Raw genomic sequence first — 18,056 nt, 5'->3', positions numbered from 1 at the left:
GCAAGCCCTGACCTATTTAGTTAAAGCCTGACCCAGCATAGCCTATTTTCATCCCTAACTATGCCATATCCTATGAAAACAAAGTCTAAATAATAATAATTAAAGTATAAAATTATATATTCATATAAAAATTTAATTATATGACTTACAAATTAAACCAAAATACTCCTCTTTTTTACTCCTTCCAGTCCATATATAAGCTTCAAATAACTGAAATGCATTTTTTTTTCAAATTTGTCCTTATTTATTGAGAGAGTAAATGAGAGACAATAAATAAAAAATGATGAAAGAGAATATAGTGGGGTAATATTAATAAGAGAGAAAGAGTACTAAATACAGTCAACTAAGAGAAAAATAGGAAAAAGTAATCAATGTTCTCACAAACTCAAAAATAAAGATTATATTTTGAATCAAACCCATCTTCAAAAGTGAAGTTCATATAAAGGACAGGAGGGAGTATTGATAACTCATTCTCAACACGTTTTATGGAAAACCAGAAAAACTATAGATCTCATTTAGTACTTGACAATATCTCAAATATGATTATCCCTAATAGAATGATACATGTTCATAGCAATATATATACACACACCCCACTAAACATCTCACGGATATATTTGGAACTCCCGGGGCCCTATAGAAATATAATGGACAACGTGTGCCTTAACCGGTAAAACCAATTTACCCTCACACCGATCATGGCTTCTAAAAGGCGATGTGAATGGAATTCGTGTGTGTTGGCAATGTGTTAAGAGTTAAGACGCAAATTTAATGGAGAATATTATTTAAAATTAAATCATCATCATCATCATCCATAATAAAAATTACTTCTCTGGTATTTAATATAGAACCTAATTAGTGAATTGATCTTAGTCCTATATATAAGATTTATTTAATATGTTTACCAATTTTTTCTCGAATTAATTCTATTAATATTTTTTAACAATAATCAAGTAGGAGAGGGAGGGAGAAAATTAAGGAAGATGCTTAAAATATTTTTAAAAAAGCATACTCCTCCAATTTTTAATATAAAACATAATTAAGTAATTTGAGTAGATTAAGGACATCGGTTAAATTAATTAATATGATATACTTTTCTAAGACACCCTAACCATTTTCATTAATTCTCTCATTTTCTCTCCTACTTGATTATTATTGAGGAAATGTCAATATGGTTAATTTGAAAAAAATTAAAAAATATATGAAATAAGTCTTACATAAAAGACCAAAATCAATTACCCAATTAGGTCATACATTATTAAGGACCGGAGAAGTAGCATATTAACTAATTTAACCAACATCCTTAATCTACTCTAATTAATTAATTAAATTTTATATTAAGAATAGAATGAGTATAATTCCTTTCGCCGTAACCTGGAGGAGACAAGATTTATGACACTTTTTATATTCTTCTATTAAAATTTGTTTTATTTATCGGCCGCCCATATAATAAACGTGGTCGTTATAATTAATATTTCCTATGATTTCAAATATACTTTTATGATCGAATTTACAATTGACTTCTAACCTATTTTAACAGAATTAAAAAATAACTGAAAAGTGGATTGATTCTTTCTTAAAATTTAACAATTGTTTTGATGTTATCTCTATTTAATATACTATACAAGAGGTGAAAATAAGCTTGGCCCCTATAGTCTCACCTACATAAAGCATAGTCTAGCCTAGCCTATTTAGCATATCAGACCTATTTTTAGGCCTATTTTCATAAGGCCTAGCCTACAAGCCTATGGGCCTGGCCTTTTTTTTAATTAAATTTTTGTTATTATATATTATATAATATAAATTAATTTTATAAATTATTTTTAAAATTACAAACTTTAGTTTGATTCTAGGTTTCACATCATAACATCCTTACATATAATCAGCCCCTTTTCATTCATCAATCATTCACCTTTATCTCTCTTTTTTTCGGATCTCTCTATATGGCAATGTTAGCTTACTTCTTTTCCCCTGGTTTTTGTTGTTTGCTAAAGCATAAAAATTGCTGCAAGTTATTTTTAATGATGCCTCAATGAAGTATTATAATCTCAGTGGAAAGAGTTTGCACAATTTATGTAGAAAAACCAAACAAAATAAAATCCGTTTTACATGCCAGTTGTTATGTTTGGTTAATTTTGGAAAATATATCTATCTAGTCAACAAATGATTGGTTTTTCTTATTTTTACTTCATTTGAGAATTGTTGTCACTATGCATTCTTTTCATTTTCTTGCTTGACTCTTATATTCCAAGTAAGAACAGATTCTAGACTTTTAAGGCATAATATAGGCTTTTAAATAGGTTTAAAGGATTATATATGAACTTAGAGGCATAGATTTTTAAACCTATTTAAAGGCCTATATTTCAAATAGGCGTTTAAACAGGCTTCAAACCTTATCAAGCCCTTTGAAGGCTCAAGTTCATACGTAAAACAAAACCTATATCAGGCTCAGGCCTAGGCTCAAACTTTAGATATTTATTACAGGCCCTCGCCTACTTAGCTAAAGCCTAACTCAGCATAGCCTATTTTCATTCCTAACTATACTGTATCCTATGAAAACTAAGTCTACATAATAATAATTAAAGTATAAAATTATATATTCATATGAAAATTTGAATTATATGACTTACAAATTAAACAAAAAAAACTCCACTTTTTCACTCCTTTCAGACCTATATATAAGCTTCAACTAACTAAATCACATTTAACGACCTAGTAGTTAAAATTAGTTAAAAGTAATAAATATGTCAGAAATATTTTTTTTCCAAATTTACCCTTATTTATTAATAGAGTAAATCAAAGGCAATAAATGAAAAAATTAATGAAAGAGAACATATGGGGGTAATATTAATGAGAAAGAAAGAGTGCTAAATACAGTCAACTATGGGCAAAATAGGAAAAAAAGTAATAAATATTCAAACAAACTCAAAAATAAAGCTTATATTTTGAATCAAACCCATCTCCAAAAGTGAAGCTCATATATAAGACCGGAGGGAGTATTTACAACTCATTCTCAACATGCTTTATGGGAAACTAGAAAAACTATAAATCTCATTTACTATTTAACAGTGTTTCAAACATGATTGTCTCTAATAGAATGATACATGTTCATAGCAAAATATATATACACACACATGCAGACACCCCTAAACATCTCACGAATACCCCGTGGCCCTATAGAGGAACATGCTCCTCTAATTTTTAATATAAGACCTAATTAACTAATTTGAGTATATTAAGGTTGATAGTTAAATTAATTAATATAATATTTTTTTTCTAAGACACTCTAACCATTTTTCTTAATTGCTTTTTTCCTTCTCCTACTTGATTATTGTTGAGAAAATGTCAATATGGTTAATTTGAAAAAAAAATTGACAAATATATGAATAAATCTTACATGTAGGATCAAAATCAATACTCCAATTAAGTCATGCATTAAGTATCGGATGAGTATCATATTAACTAATTTAACTAACATCCTTAATCTACTCAAATTAATTAATTCAATTTTACGTTAACAAAAGAATGAGTAATTTATGACACACTTTTTGTATTGTTTGAATAAAATTTGTTTTATTTATTGCCTGCCCACATAATAAAACGTGGTTATTAGAATTAAATGTTTCCTATGGCTTCCAATATACTTTTATGATTCAATTTACGAGTCACTTCTTGCATATATTAACAGAGTCAAAAAAAATAACTTAAAAGTCAATTGACTCTTCTTTAAAATTTAACAATTTTTTAATTTTATCTCTATTTAATATACTATACTATATCTTATGAAAACAAAGTCTGCATAATAATAATTAAAGGATGAAATCGTATGAAAATTTTAATTATATGACTTATAAATTAAACGAAAAAAATTTCCTCTTCTTTACTCCCTCCGATCCTATATATAAATTTCAAATAACTGAATCACGTTGATCAAACTAGCAGTTAAAATTAGTTAAAAATAATAAATAGGTCAAAAACATTTTTTTAAAAAATTTGCCCTTATTTATTAAAAGAGTAAATGAGAGAGGCAATAAATGAAAAAAATGATGAAAGAGAATACATGGGGATAATATTAATCAGAGAGAATGAGTACTAAATACAGTCAATTAAAGACAAAATAAGGGGGGGAAAAAGTAATAAATGCTTAGACACACTAAAAAATAAAGTTTATATATAGGACCGGAGGAAGTACTTTATAAGTAGGATAAGAGGAGTAAGAGTTGGTTAATAGTTGGATTTGATTTTAAATATAAGACATCAATATATTTTATCTTTTATATTTGTCATTTTTTAAAACCAATTTACTAAGTTATAAATTAAATTGATATGTAATTAAATATTATTTCAAGTTATTTTAAGAAGATCATATCACATTAGTTATATTAACTAATTTATCTGATTTTCTCAGTCCACTCAAATTTAGTAGCTTTTAGTACTAGGGGAAATAATTAATATTATACAATTTTTATGCTAAATTTGTTTTCAGGATCTTAAAATATTTTTCAAAATAATTTGCCAAGTGCTTCTTACATTCTGTATAGAGTGAGATTATTTGTAGTATTATTTAATATTTATATTAAGCGTGAAGGTGCATCAAGTAACTTGGAATATTTTTGAAGTGAATTCATTACCCCTGACAAAAAAGAAAAGAAACACATTCAATGCTCCCAAGCAGTTAATAGTATAATTTTATTCCTAATGTATTAAAACTGAAGCCCGTGAATGCAGTACGTGTCTTGTGGGCGATGGGTTAAAAACACAAACCACCATGAAATCATGCAATTCCTGTCGCTGTAGTTTCGCCGAGATAAGATTCATGTGAATTTTTATCGACCGCCCATATAATACACGTGCTTGTTATAATTAATATCCCCTTGTTTCTAGTATGCTGCTTTAGTACTATATTTACAACTCATTCTAAATCTCATTAACTTTATCTTAAAATTTAATAATTTAATTTTATTCTTATTTAATGTGTAATATATTCTATAAGAGCAAAGTCTACACAATAATAAATACAAAATAAAATTGTATATTCATTTTAAAAATTTAATTATGTGTCTTATAAATAGGATAAAAAAGTTTTTTTCTCTCTCCTTTATAAATGAGCTCAGAGGAGTAAGAGTTCTTTTAGTATAATTCAGAGTATCTTCAAGTTACTTAAGACTTGAGGCTAATCTTTATCGGGTCGGAAGCGTAAAGGTTAAAATCCTGCAAGAAGTGTGTTTTCAAGGTTTAAACTTGTGTTTTCCTTCTCATAAAGGTGAGATCACTTATAATCTTGAATTTGATTTTAAATGTAAACAATCAATCTATTTTATCTCACGTATTTTTTTTTTTTTTTTCAAACTAGTTAATTTACGTGATCTAACATTAAATAAGGTTATTTTAAAGAGATCAGATCATATTAGTTATAATAACCTAATTCAAGTTCAAGTAGCCCTTATGTTGCGGACTATAGGAATAACTCATATTATCACAATTCCCATATTATATTAAATTTGTTGTTGCCACGTTTGTCCTTCCCATGCCCTCATATCTTTTATAAATAGGCATTGTCCATTACGTCATGAAACCCCAAGCTAAACCCAAAAAGCTTCAGTCTTACCCTCTTCCATCATCTATCATGGCTTCCAACAAACCAGTTCTCATTCTCCTTTCCCTCCTCACACTGTCCTCCATCGTCATCATCAAACCCTCTCATGCCGTTGATTTCCCCATGAGCAAACCTGGTTGGAAAATCGCCGTCTACTGGGGACAAAACAACGAATCCAGTGAAGGAACCTTAACCGATGCATGCGACTCTAATCGCTACAACATCGTCGCCATCGCATACCTCCATGTTTCCGGCAACACAACATCCTTAAACCTGGAAGACCACTGTCGTCCTCTCGGCAACTGCACCGCCCTAGCTTCACAAATCCAGCACTGTCAAAGCATAGGCATCCAAGTCTTTCTTTCCCTCGAGGTGGATACCATCGATGACCCTACTTCCTTAGCACAGTATCTCTACGATAAATTTCTCAGCTGAAAATTAGGCCCTCTCGGAGCAGTGACCTTAGACGGTATCGATCTTGCCCACATTGAAGACCGCTCAGAGCCATGGGACGAACTCGTGAGGGCGATCAATGGTTCGACCCAAGACAAAAAGATTTACATTTCGGGAGCCCCACATTGCAATACCAGTTCCTTGGACAGTGCAATCGATACGGGTCTTTTCGATTATCTCTGGGTTCTATATTATGGCCCATCGGCTACGTGCGAATATTTAGGAAACAACGACTTCACAAATCTTCTTAACTCATGGGCAAAATGGACGTCAAAGCCAGGTTTAGCTAATAGCTCAGTGTTCTTGGGTTTAGTAGCGTCAAATGAGACGTCCGCAGCATCCTATGGTTACATACCACCAGAAGAGCTCAAGTCTGAAGTTCTTCCGACCGTGACGGAATCTTCAAACTTCGGAGGAGTCATGCTCTGGAACAGGTACTATGACAAGAAAACAGGTTACAGCACTGAGATAAAGGATGCCTTGGGCACAAAAGTTTTTGAATGCGCACGCCAGGTTCTTGCATCAAGGAGATTCAACAGTCTCTTGGCCAAATCTGTGTAAAAATGCATGGCATGTACTACTACTATATGTAATATATATGAATAATGGCAAGCTACTGGGCTTGCATGCCAGTATGCATCTATGCACGTTTGACTACGACAGTACCACCATCTAATAGGTGTTTCTTTATATAAAGATCCACCACTTCTATAAATCTGAGGTTTGAGCAACTGTTACTAAGTTGTTTTATCTTAGATAAAATACTATCTAGTACCCTAATCTTATTTTTCAAGTATATCTAGTATAGTAATCTTATTATTTATGATGCGTTCAGCATCCTTTTTTTTTTTTTTTTTTTACTTCCAGCACCTTAATCTTATTTATAATGCTTTCAGCAACCTAAATCATAAATAAGATTACGGCGATAGATATAATTGGACAAAAAATTTAACATCCAAATGTTGAGTACATTGGGAAAATAATATCACAATATTGGATGCACTATAAATAAGATTACGGTATTAAGTATACTTGAGAAATAATATCAAGATGCTGCAGGGTACTTTACCCTTTTCGTTCAATTTATATCCAAAGCTTTATATGTAAATACTACTACCTCCTACCTTTTTGTCTTTTCTTTTTTTTAGACCTAGGCCTCCTATTCTTAATATGAAAGTTAGATGAGAGGCTATATTTGATCTAAATATAAGAAAACAATCAATGAAGTTATTGGACGAAATCTTTTGATTGTGTAATATAATACACATACATTCATTCTATCATTGTACAATATATACGTAATATACATATATGGTAGAATGAAATGTTTCAAGACTTAAGATTTTGACATATATGATCATGGTTGCTGTGTGAAAACCTACTGTATTGTGGTTGATTATGTAATTATAAGAAAATAAGAAATGATAAATAGATATGAGAATTTGCATGACAGGGTTTATATTTCTTCTCTTGGAATATTCTAAGTTGTGAAATTATAAAATACTACGTACTTCCAGTCCTTAATATAAAACCTCATTTGACTTTTATTTTGGTCCTAAATGTTAGATTCCAATATATTATGTCTCTCATATTTATCTATTTTTCCTCAAGATAATTCTTCTAATAATGATAATTCTGGCTAATAGATTTGATTAACGAAGATATTTTAGGAAAATAACACTTATTTATTTCAAATAAATAATTTAAATTATTTTCTCAATCTATTTAAATTAATCAACTAGTTCTTATATTTAAATAAATAATTTAAATTATTTTCTCAATCTATTTAAATTAATCAACTAGTTCTTATATTTAAAATCAGAAGTAGCATATTTAAAGTCCAAAATATTATTTATTAAGTAAGGCGGAGATCTTTACATAATATAGATAAGGTAGTGGTACTACTTGGGCAGATAAGCCCATCCTACTCTACCTTACCTAAGCACAGCCCAAAATTGCTTGGGCTTTCATCGGGCAAGTCTTGGTACTGAACTGCAAAATGCACCTAAATTATATAAGCACTGTTTTATTCATAAAACAAAGAAACAAAAATTATTACTAGCTATCAATTTACGAAAATCTATGTTAATTATCGTCGCCGCAAATGGAGCATATGTTTCAGGATTCAAATCAATCTCAATTAACATAATCCCCTTTAATTATAACTTTTAGATAACTCATAATTCGAAGCTCCCACTCAGTTAAATAATTCATACTTATGAATAACGGGATTAGTATTTCAATCTTATGAAAGATATTTCACGCAAAAAATATATAATAAAATTTTTATATATAATATACATTTTCCACAAAACTAGAAACATGTTTATTTAATTTTATCAATCCATGTATAATTATTTTATGAGCCATAAGTCGATATAAAGATTTACTGCATTGAATTTCACCTTCAGATAAAGGGGATTTATTAGCTAGGCTGACGTCATTCATTCCTTGGAGTTAAGCGCATGATTTAAAATATTTTCCTCGGGTCATTATCATAAAAAATTCCGATATGTTTTATAATATAACATGCTTTGCCTAAAGTATTAATTTTTTTCGTAGGCAAAAAAAAAAAGTACTAATTTTTTCAACATAGCAAAACATCATAACTAATTAAAACTCCGCTAACTTATAATTTTTGTTAAAAGTAATTTTAAAATTTTATAAAAAAATAATTAATTTCATTGTTTATTATTAGTTGCTCGTGACAAGGACGGGAGGCATTAGAAAGGCGCCACAAACGTCCAATTGTAACGTGTATATCAGGGCAGGCTAGTCCCTAACCATCATATTAGCCCAACATTACCACGGATCAATTTGGGTATTTCTCACTTTGATAAGCATCTCATCAGGCCTAGATAGCTCATATTTAATTTGGACTGTCCAAATTAATTTTTTTTTTATTTGTTTGGTTTAATACAATTTTTCATCCTCAGATTTGAACCTATTTTGTTTTTGGTTCATAAAATTTTATGTCTGTGGTTTTGGTTCTTGGAATTTACACCATTACAAAACATTAGCCCCAAACAATTAAATTTTGCTGAGTTGGCACAAACAGTGGTGGTTTGGATGATGTGGCTTCTAACTTAACAACTGCAGTCGGCATGATGAGCTGGACATGAAATTTTTGGGTTGGGGGGGGGTCAGGTGCTCTGTCCTCATGTGCTGCATTTTAAACAGACCTGACTCTTTTTTTTTTTTTAACCTTTCCTAATTACATGTCCAGTTCATCATGTCACCTAATTACCTCATGTTGTTATGTCAAAAGCCATATCATCCAAACTAATACCATTTGTACCAGCTCAACAAAACTTAACAGCTAGGAATTAACTTTTGCAATAGAGTAACTTCTAAGGACTAAAACTACAAGTTTGATATTTTAGAGACCAAAAGCAAAATGGGCTCAAATTTGAGAGACAAAAAATTATATTAACTCTATTTGTTTAAAATAAATATTTTGATGGGTATAGAATTTAAAATAAAAATTTTCTTAACTAAAATTTTTTCAAAAAATAATTTTTGATTTAAAAGTAAATAACTAAAAATTTTAAATCTGGACAATTTAAATCTAATGAGTTTAGGTACTCATCATCACCTTGATGAACACAAACTGATTCCACATTACTACTCCTATCTTTTCTTTTCTTTTTTTTTTGTTATACACCGCCCGGTAATCCGACACCTATTGGCAACTGACTAATCTGAACTCGAGGGGTAGGAGTGTCGCGGCTTTCCAGCGGTGGTTGTCTCCTTTCCCAGCGAGAGCGCTTCCCGGAATTTGAACACGCATTCTCATCCTTTAGGGGGCGAGGCCACTTACCAACTCGACCAACTGCTCATTGGTTACTCCTATCTTTTTTTAAATACCAAAAGAGAAACGCAGCTCTTAGAGACTATCCATTGTCATCCCTCCCCTCCATGTCTCTTCGAATCGCTTCCACCACCACGTCAGCAGCTACTATAAGATGGTGTCCCAGCGTTGTGACCATAGCAAGTTTGGTAAAAAGGTCTGCTACTTGGTTGCTCCCTCTCGGAACATGCTCGAAGACAACTGTCCATTCTCTGGTTCTCATAGATTTAATTTCTTCAATCAGGGACACATCAACGTGGGTTGAGAGGTCCGCCTCGTTAATAAGCCTGAGGACCTTAGTTGCGTCAATTTCTAACACTACTTGTCCTGATCCTGAATCCCAAGCTAGTTTAGGCCCCAACAAAGTCGCCCAAAGTTCCGTGATCAAAGCATCACCGGTAAAGCCCTTAGGATGAAACCAGATATGAACTCCCCTCGACTATTTCAAATCACACCTCCACTTGCTCCTCCCATGTGTGTTAAGCAGTCCCCATCGGTATTAACTTTCATCCATCCCTCTGAGGGTGTCCAACTCAGTTAACGAGCCACAGTTCGGCTGCCATTAGGCATTACTCCCTAGAGTTTATCGTTCGCACACCTGATGGCTTCTATGGTGGTGGCAAAGGTAGCAACCTTTAGAGAGGTGTTGCTATGAACTTTTCCTTCAGAGACATACTGGTTTAGCCTTTTCCAAAGCAATCAAACAGTTGTGCAGAAAAGGCTCACCCTATTCTTTTAAATCAGAGAGAAGACCATGTATGGTGTACATTTTAATCTAGCTTTCACTATTGGCTTTGAAACATAGGCAATTCGTTGCACCTTGTAACAGCACAAGCCAGAAACTCTTAGTGTTTGGACAATCACGAAGGACATGAGTCACAGACTCCAAGTAGTAATGGCACCACGTACATGAAGCATCACTGGTCAAACCGTGTTAGACACATTCTTCATTGCTGTCATTAGACTCCTTTATGATAGCTTGGTGTGCAGTCTTGATGCTGAAATTTTTGAATTAGTTCATACTTCCAGCGTGTTATTCTATTTTGCATGGTCAATCACAATCCCCTCTTCTGCATACTTCCAAGCTTCCTTTGTACCCTGCATAGCATATTTAATTACCCGCGTCATTCTATGTCAATAGCAAGGTTCAAGTCATTACCACATTTATACTTGCTCCTTATCACCCTAGCCCATAGCTCTTGACATCACTTGATTAGGTTCCAACCAAGTTTAGCCGTAAATGCTTGATTCTGTAGCCTCATGCATTTAACTCCCAACCTGCCATCTACTTTGGGTTTGCAAACCATCTCCCAAGCGGCTAAATGGGTCTTTCTCTTGTTTTTTTTGCAGTGGAGCCCTATATGACGGCTCTATTGGTCATCTAAATTGCTTAGGAAGATAAGATGTTTGCATGGTATAGCTCGGAATAGTTGAGGTGACTGCCAAGAGAATATTGTTCTCTTGTCAAGAGAAAGGGCTGTAGTTCTCTAGTTTCAGAGTCAATTTTTTGACTGTGTTGACGATCTCATGGAAACTCTCCTCTGTAACCCGTTTCTCATACAAAGCTACTCCAAGGTATTTGCCCAAATCTGTTGCCATTGAAAGCCCAAAGCACTACTAAACAATGGTGTTGCAATTGTCTATGATGCCCACCTGGTGATTTGGTAGATTCAGTTCCACAAGATAGTGGCGCAGAAAATTCCAGTTTACTCTGTCATACACCTTCTCTAGATCAATCTTTATTACCATATAACCTTTATTTCCTTGCATAGGTCGCATAGAGTGGGTGACCTCTTTGGCTACCATATTGTTGACTGAACTGTGTCTCTCAGAGAAAAAACTGCATTGATTGGGGCAGATTATGTTACCACTCCTATCTTAATGCTCTTTATAATCTGTTTTCATCTACCTCGCATAGTGTCAACATGATATTTTTCTCTTTTTTGATATAGGGTCAAACAGTAAATTGCAATCTAAGAGTAATAGAACGCGCAATATTACCAGTAAGATGCCTATATAAACTAACATCATACAAAATTACTAAGGTAGAGAATACTTAAGTTAGAATCCAAAGACCCAAAATGCCAACAAATAACCCAATCTGAACATAATGCTCTTCCGTCATGATGCTTTGCTTTATTGGTCCTTAGCTGTGGATGATTGGATATCCACATGTCAACATAGTATTTTAAAGAAAAATTGAAATAGACAAATTGGCTGCAATAAGAGAAATGGAAGGATACATAAGCATGGTTATTTCGCCTCTATTTGGGTACTTTTTTAAGCCAATATGCTAACTTTTCATTTTTTCAGCTCAAGTCTAGTAAAATCAGCTAGCCTCTCATAACATAAAGAAATGATGTTCAAATTCTCACTATGAGAAGTGCCCACATTTGCTAGATAACAAAGTTAACTATAAAGAATTGACTCAAACCACAAAGGTCATAAGTTTAAATTCTGCTATCCTACCTATAACTCACCAAAACTTTTACCAATGAAAAGAATTATTTATGCTTTAGTAGATTATACATCAGACAAGTTCTAACCTGTTGAAGATAGGAGAGATCTTCGTACAATATCAAATAAAACTCTATTCATATTTTTAAGTCATTTGTACCCCAAATCTGCAAAATAAGAAACGCATTAAATAGATGATTTTTTCACATTTGCTCTTATTAAAGAAATGGTATTAAAAATATATTTTACATATTCCCTCACCTATTTACTTTATCTCTCTCTTTATTTATTAAGTCAACAAGAGAAAATTGAAAAAAGCTCATTTCCCTGCAAGTTACTTATAAATAGGAACATATTAGTAATAATTACAATGATGTATAGTAAATACTGCATCAAGTTTATGCCTTTTCATTGCTCAACACTAAAAGATACCAACCCTTTAACTGCTTCATTCGTCTCTACAACCACCACATTATCTGACACATTGGTCACACAATGTGCCACAAATTTAGGCTCTTGAGCATAAAATGAATACTGAAAAAAACTAATCCGGTTAGGAAATACCAACACACCCGAAAAATCAACAATCCATTTGGTTCCATTGCCCCCTACTGTTAACTTCCCGATCGTTGATCTCAACCCCATTCCATTCACATTGTTCTGATCAATCACCACTTGATCAATATCACCAAATTGCCCATCTAAATTCACAATCGGAACCTTCTTATTGGGATCCCCACTAAACATATTATTCACTATATTTAACCCCAGGACTTGACCTTTAATTGACTTTAACACAATATTGGCATCTCCTAAGAATAACCCATTTGTGACATGAACTTGAACTGGGTCTTCCATGACTATGCCTGCATAATCCAAGTAACAATTATCAATTCTAGTTTGTGAATTTCCAGCTAGTTTCACCAATATGCCTATGCCTCCAAAAGATGTCGCTTTGTTATAACAATGGACTCCAGTAATCATATTAGCTTGGCCTCTAAGTGTAATCCCAATGGCTGCCGAGAAAATTACAACATCTGTGATTGCATTGTCATTACTAGCAAGATCAATGGCGGTTCCTGAGTAGTCTTTCTCACCTATGTCTCCACCAACTGTGGAGTGTTGTCCAAGAAAGCAACTCGAGATAAAGGTTTCATGGCCTCGTTGGACTAGAATCCCTTCTGTCGTGAAGTGAAGAAAGAAACAGCTATTGATTCGGATTCTAGCAGAATCAGCAATTGAAATGCCTCCACCTCGGTAGCTCGAGTCGAAAAGGATGTCTCGAAAGCTTATGTCTTCATAGTGAATCACATCATTTTGAGCTTTCTTGCCAGAGATGCCATCGACATGCAAGGATTCCACTAAATTATCAAGTTGTGAAGAGTTTGATGAGGATAACTCGACCAGATACCTGTCACTTGGAAAAGTTTCAGCTGCTCTCAAGCTTCCACTTTTTACCTAATCAACCATATAGATACATGTAGTTAGTTAATTTAATCAATTATACATCTAAGAAAGAGACCTCTATTCAGGTAAAATTTAATTTCTTTGACACAGAAAACTCCTCTTCTTAAGGCATATGCATGAGGAGGGTTATTACTACTGATTAAGCAAATATTTGCTTTTCTGGCAAAAAAAAATTAATAACTTTTCTTGCCTCAAATTAAAATCAGGTAAATATGTAATGTTGTGTATTTTGTCTAACACTTTCAAAGGATCCCAATTCTATGTATAGGTAGGGCAATTAAGATCTAATGCAATGTAGGTTAAAGATGAATCAATATAAAGAGGTAAACTAAATTTTATTCATAATTCTTTGCTTCTTTGCTTTCATCATTCATGTCACTTTTTCATTAAATGGATAATTGAATGACTAATTAAGAACATATACATAAATGATCAAATCAAAATTCTTTACTAACATGTTTTCTAGACCATTAAGTTGTGTTCGTCGAAGAAAACCCTCAAATATTGAAAAGCCAAGACAACAACACAAGATTTTAATTTATTTTATCTGCAACAGCAACATCTTATATTTACATGAGGTCCACAATATAAGTACTTCCTCTGCATTTTGGTAAAAGTGATGATATGGTGTTACACTTTATATTATACTCCTCCAATCCTTAATATAAAATCTAATTAACTAATTTGAGTATATTGAAGATGTTAGCTAAATTAGCTAATATAGTATATTTTTTCTAGAATACCCTTAGCATCTTCCTTAATTCCCTCCCCCCTCCTACTTAATTATTATTAGAAAAATATCAATATGATTAATTTGAAAAAAGATTAATAAACTTGTGAAATAAGTCTTACATATAAAATTAATATAAGCTCCTAAATTAAGCCCTACATTAAGGACTGAAGGAGTATTAATATTATACTTTTAATAATCTGCCTAATTCATTGCCAAAACTCAAATGTAAAAATAAATCTATTAAATTGTTGTATTTTACTCAATTTTAAATTCAATATTTATAATTACCAATTTTGCAATTAACGGCTTGTAATTTATAACTCATAAATTCAATTTTATAATCACATTGTCGTGAAATATCTTAGTATTACATTTTATTGATTTTGGACAAAATTTTTCTTGCACTTTACATTTGTATATTTAGTTACTTACGCTAACATGAAAAATAAAACTATAGATAAAAACAAAGATATTTTTAGCCAGCAACATAAAAAGTAAGATTAACACATACATACACATGCTCTCACACACATTCAAAGAGTTTTGCCTATACATATGCTACCTCCGATCTTGACTACAAAAGCTAGACAAAGGGCATATTTTTATCTTAAATATAAAAGCTCAACTCTTACTTCTCAAATTTATATTTTTTTCCCCAAAGTCCCCTTTTGTTTTTTCACAGACCAAACTATCCCTATTTTGAATGCACATGATAGAAGGTTTTCATCAAGAGATAATTAAAAAGATATTTTAGAAAAATTAATATATATTTATCATAAATAACTAACTTAACTAATCTTTTTTAATATTTACAAATTAATTATTTAACTTTTATACTAAAAACCAAAGAAATACTATCAATGTAGGGGGCAAAGATGTGTTCGATTGAAGGAAACAAAGGGACGAGAAGACGTAAAAAATGTAAAAAATTTGGAGAAGACTAGTTAGAAATTTTTAATTAATTTTTCTTTTTTCTTTTTAATTTTACATCTTCACCTTATTAAAATTTTACAATCATATATTTTTTTTTTAAAATCAAATTTATTAAAAAAATTTCTCATCATTTATTTTCCTTGTTTCCCACGCAAACAAACGAGGGTAAAAGTTAAAGTAGGCCTGCGGCAGGAAAAAGGATAAAGCATTCCTAGTTTTAAGAGAAAGATGAGGGGAGTAGAGGACTACTGGAAACGGAATCTCTGTCCCGGAGTTCACTTTGAAACAATATATATAATAGAGGGCTAAAATAAATATCCTTTTTTTTATGATTTATTTATTAATTCTTTAAATATTTATTTTTTTTATGTTTTGGGCTACGAGCTTTCACATCCTATCATATTATATGGGAGATTTTCCTCGTTTGTAATATTTAAAGGGATAATTAATCTGCAAGTCCTTATAGTTTCAACCAATTTTGAATAAGGTCCCTATAATTTTTTTTCTTTTTATCAGATCCTTATACTTTCACCTGTTTTTAATTAGGTCCTTGTATTTATTTTTCTTTTTATCAAGTCCTTATAAGATCACCTTATTTTTAAGTAAGTCCCTGAATTTTTTATTCTTTATTTATAAATTCTAATAGTACTATTTTATAAACATAAAATAGTATATATTATGTAATATTAGTTTATAAACAATAATATTCTAAAATAATGAATTATTATAATAATTTTATTTTTTTAGCAAAAACAATTATTGTTTTAAAAAAAATGTCCTTAATTAATTAATTATATTACTTATCTTTTATTATATAATTATTAATATTTTATATTTCAGTACTAATTTATTTAATTAAGTTCATATTTAATTAATAAATAAAAATTAAAACTAGATGGACCTAATTAAAATTTTAGTGAAATTATAAGGACTTAATAAAAGAAAAGTAAATGCGAGGACCTAATTAAAAATAGATGAAAGTATAAGGACCTGATAAAAAAAAAAACTATAAGGACCTAATTCAAAATTGGTTAAAACTATAAGGACTTCCAGATTAATTAACCTATATTTAAATTTAAAACTTTTCTATACGTGGGCCGTGGCCCAAAAACTCAAAAACCAAGAACTTTTTTGATTTCACATTGAAAATCAAAACCCAACAATTTCTTTTTAATGAAAAATCGTATCACTAGTTATCTAGATTTACTTGAGAATTCACGAGATATCATTATTTTTTTGTCGGCAAGGCATGGTTTAGGGGAAGGAATAAAAAATTCTTATTTATTATCCAAAAATGAAAAATAAGTACTTTTATTTGTAAGCTCTTAATAATTAGTTGATAGTTAAATCTAATCATAAATATAAAATTTTGATATCTTTTACTAAAATATTCTTATTAATTATAAAAAAAATTTATAAAATTATAATTTTAATTATCTGCTACACATCATAAAAGAGAATAATTTTTAAAAAAATAATATATATTTACAATAAATGACTTATTTAATTAATTTTTTAATCACCCAAATATAAGTATATTCCTGTGAACTTGTGGTGGTCTCAATTTAAAAGATTATCATATGCCATAAAAAAATAAAATTAAAACAAAAACAATGATGTTACTGGACGTGAAATGGTTAAAATTATTGGGAGAGAGATGGGGGTGCAGAGTAATAACCACAAGATTGCCACCGCCAGAAGAAGGAAACGAAATTGGTTTGCCGATTCGGTAGCTTCCTCCTTCCAAATCAATAACCACTCCTCCCAAATCCCTCACTCCTCTCACCAATTCGCGTCCCTCCGTCGCCATCGCAAATGCCTCTTCCAGAGCCTTCTCGAACGCTTCGCTGCTCTCCTCTTCTCCCGTCGGATCTCCGCCGTACTCCGCCGGGTACACCACTCTCGTCTTCCCTTTCTGCATTTTACACAATTTCACCGTTTGGATCCCGAGAACAATTGCGGAGAACAAAAATTGTAAAGAAGCTCCAATGTGGCATCGCATTCTTACCGTAATCTTGGTTTCAGGCGAAGCCGCTGCAGCGATGAGCTTTTGGTGAAGCTTCAGGCTGAATTCTGATAGCTTCGGAGCTGTTTGTGTGGTGCTGAAACATGTGGATTCTTGTTGTGACAGCAAAAATAATACGGCAAAACCTACCGCGGAGAATCTGGTTATCATTCTGCGTTTATTTTTCCGAGTGATTTTGGGCTCTCGAGCACAGAGAAGAGATGGGGATGGAGAGCCAGAGGCAGAGAGATGGTGACGGGAGATCAGTAGGAGAGGCTTCTTCTGGAGGAGCGTGGTCGGTTAACTATTAAAATGAAATTTAAAATTGTCAGCGATAATGTTATTGAGGGCCAAAATAATGGTGTAAATTTTTCTCAACACCAAGGGCAAATTTTTGGGGACCGGGTAATTGGAAAATAATAAAATACTTTTAAAAAATATTTTTCTGTAAAATGTGAGACAAACTCTTTCTTATATTTATTTTATATATTATAAAATTATTTTAAAAATTATGGTTTGATTTTTATCTAAATATCCTAAAAAATTATATAATGTAATAATC

At 31.7% G+C, this 18,056-nt stretch overlaps 2 protein-coding genes across 2 annotated transcripts; one reads left to right on the top strand and one right to left on the bottom strand.

Moving 5' to 3' along the window:
* Positions 1-5,569: 5,569 nt before the first annotated feature.
* On the top strand, positions 5,570-6,610 carry LOC114711739 (acidic endochitinase-like). The gene is made up of 2 exons (XM_028896170.1): positions 5,570-5,930; positions 6,039-6,610. The coding sequence occupies exons 1-2, from the start codon at positions 5,570-5,572 to the stop codon at positions 6,608-6,610; spliced, it is 933 nt and encodes a 310-aa protein (XP_028752003.1).
* A 6,083-nt stretch (positions 6,611-12,693) lies between these two features.
* LOC114711738 (polygalacturonase QRT3-like) lies at positions 12,694-17,734 on the bottom strand. The gene is made up of 3 exons (XM_028896169.1): positions 17,498-17,734; positions 17,168-17,404; positions 12,694-13,814 (listed from the first exon to the last, which is right to left on the bottom strand). The coding sequence occupies exons 1-3, from the start codon at positions 17,663-17,665 to the stop codon at positions 12,765-12,767; spliced, it is 1,455 nt and encodes a 484-aa protein (XP_028752002.1). The 5' UTR covers positions 17,666-17,734; the 3' UTR covers positions 12,694-12,764.
* Positions 17,735-18,056: the final 322 nt, after the last annotated feature.

The sequence above is a fragment of the Neltuma alba genome, unplaced genomic scaffold, assembly GCF_004799145.2.
Source record: "Neltuma alba isolate B1F8T4 unplaced genomic scaffold, ASM479914v2 tig00011308_pilon, whole genome shotgun sequence".
Classification (NCBI taxonomy): domain Eukaryota; kingdom Viridiplantae; phylum Streptophyta; class Magnoliopsida; order Fabales; family Fabaceae; genus Neltuma; species Neltuma alba.
Note: the sequence above shows the minus strand (reverse complement) of the source record. Positions and strands in the feature narration are given on the sequence as shown.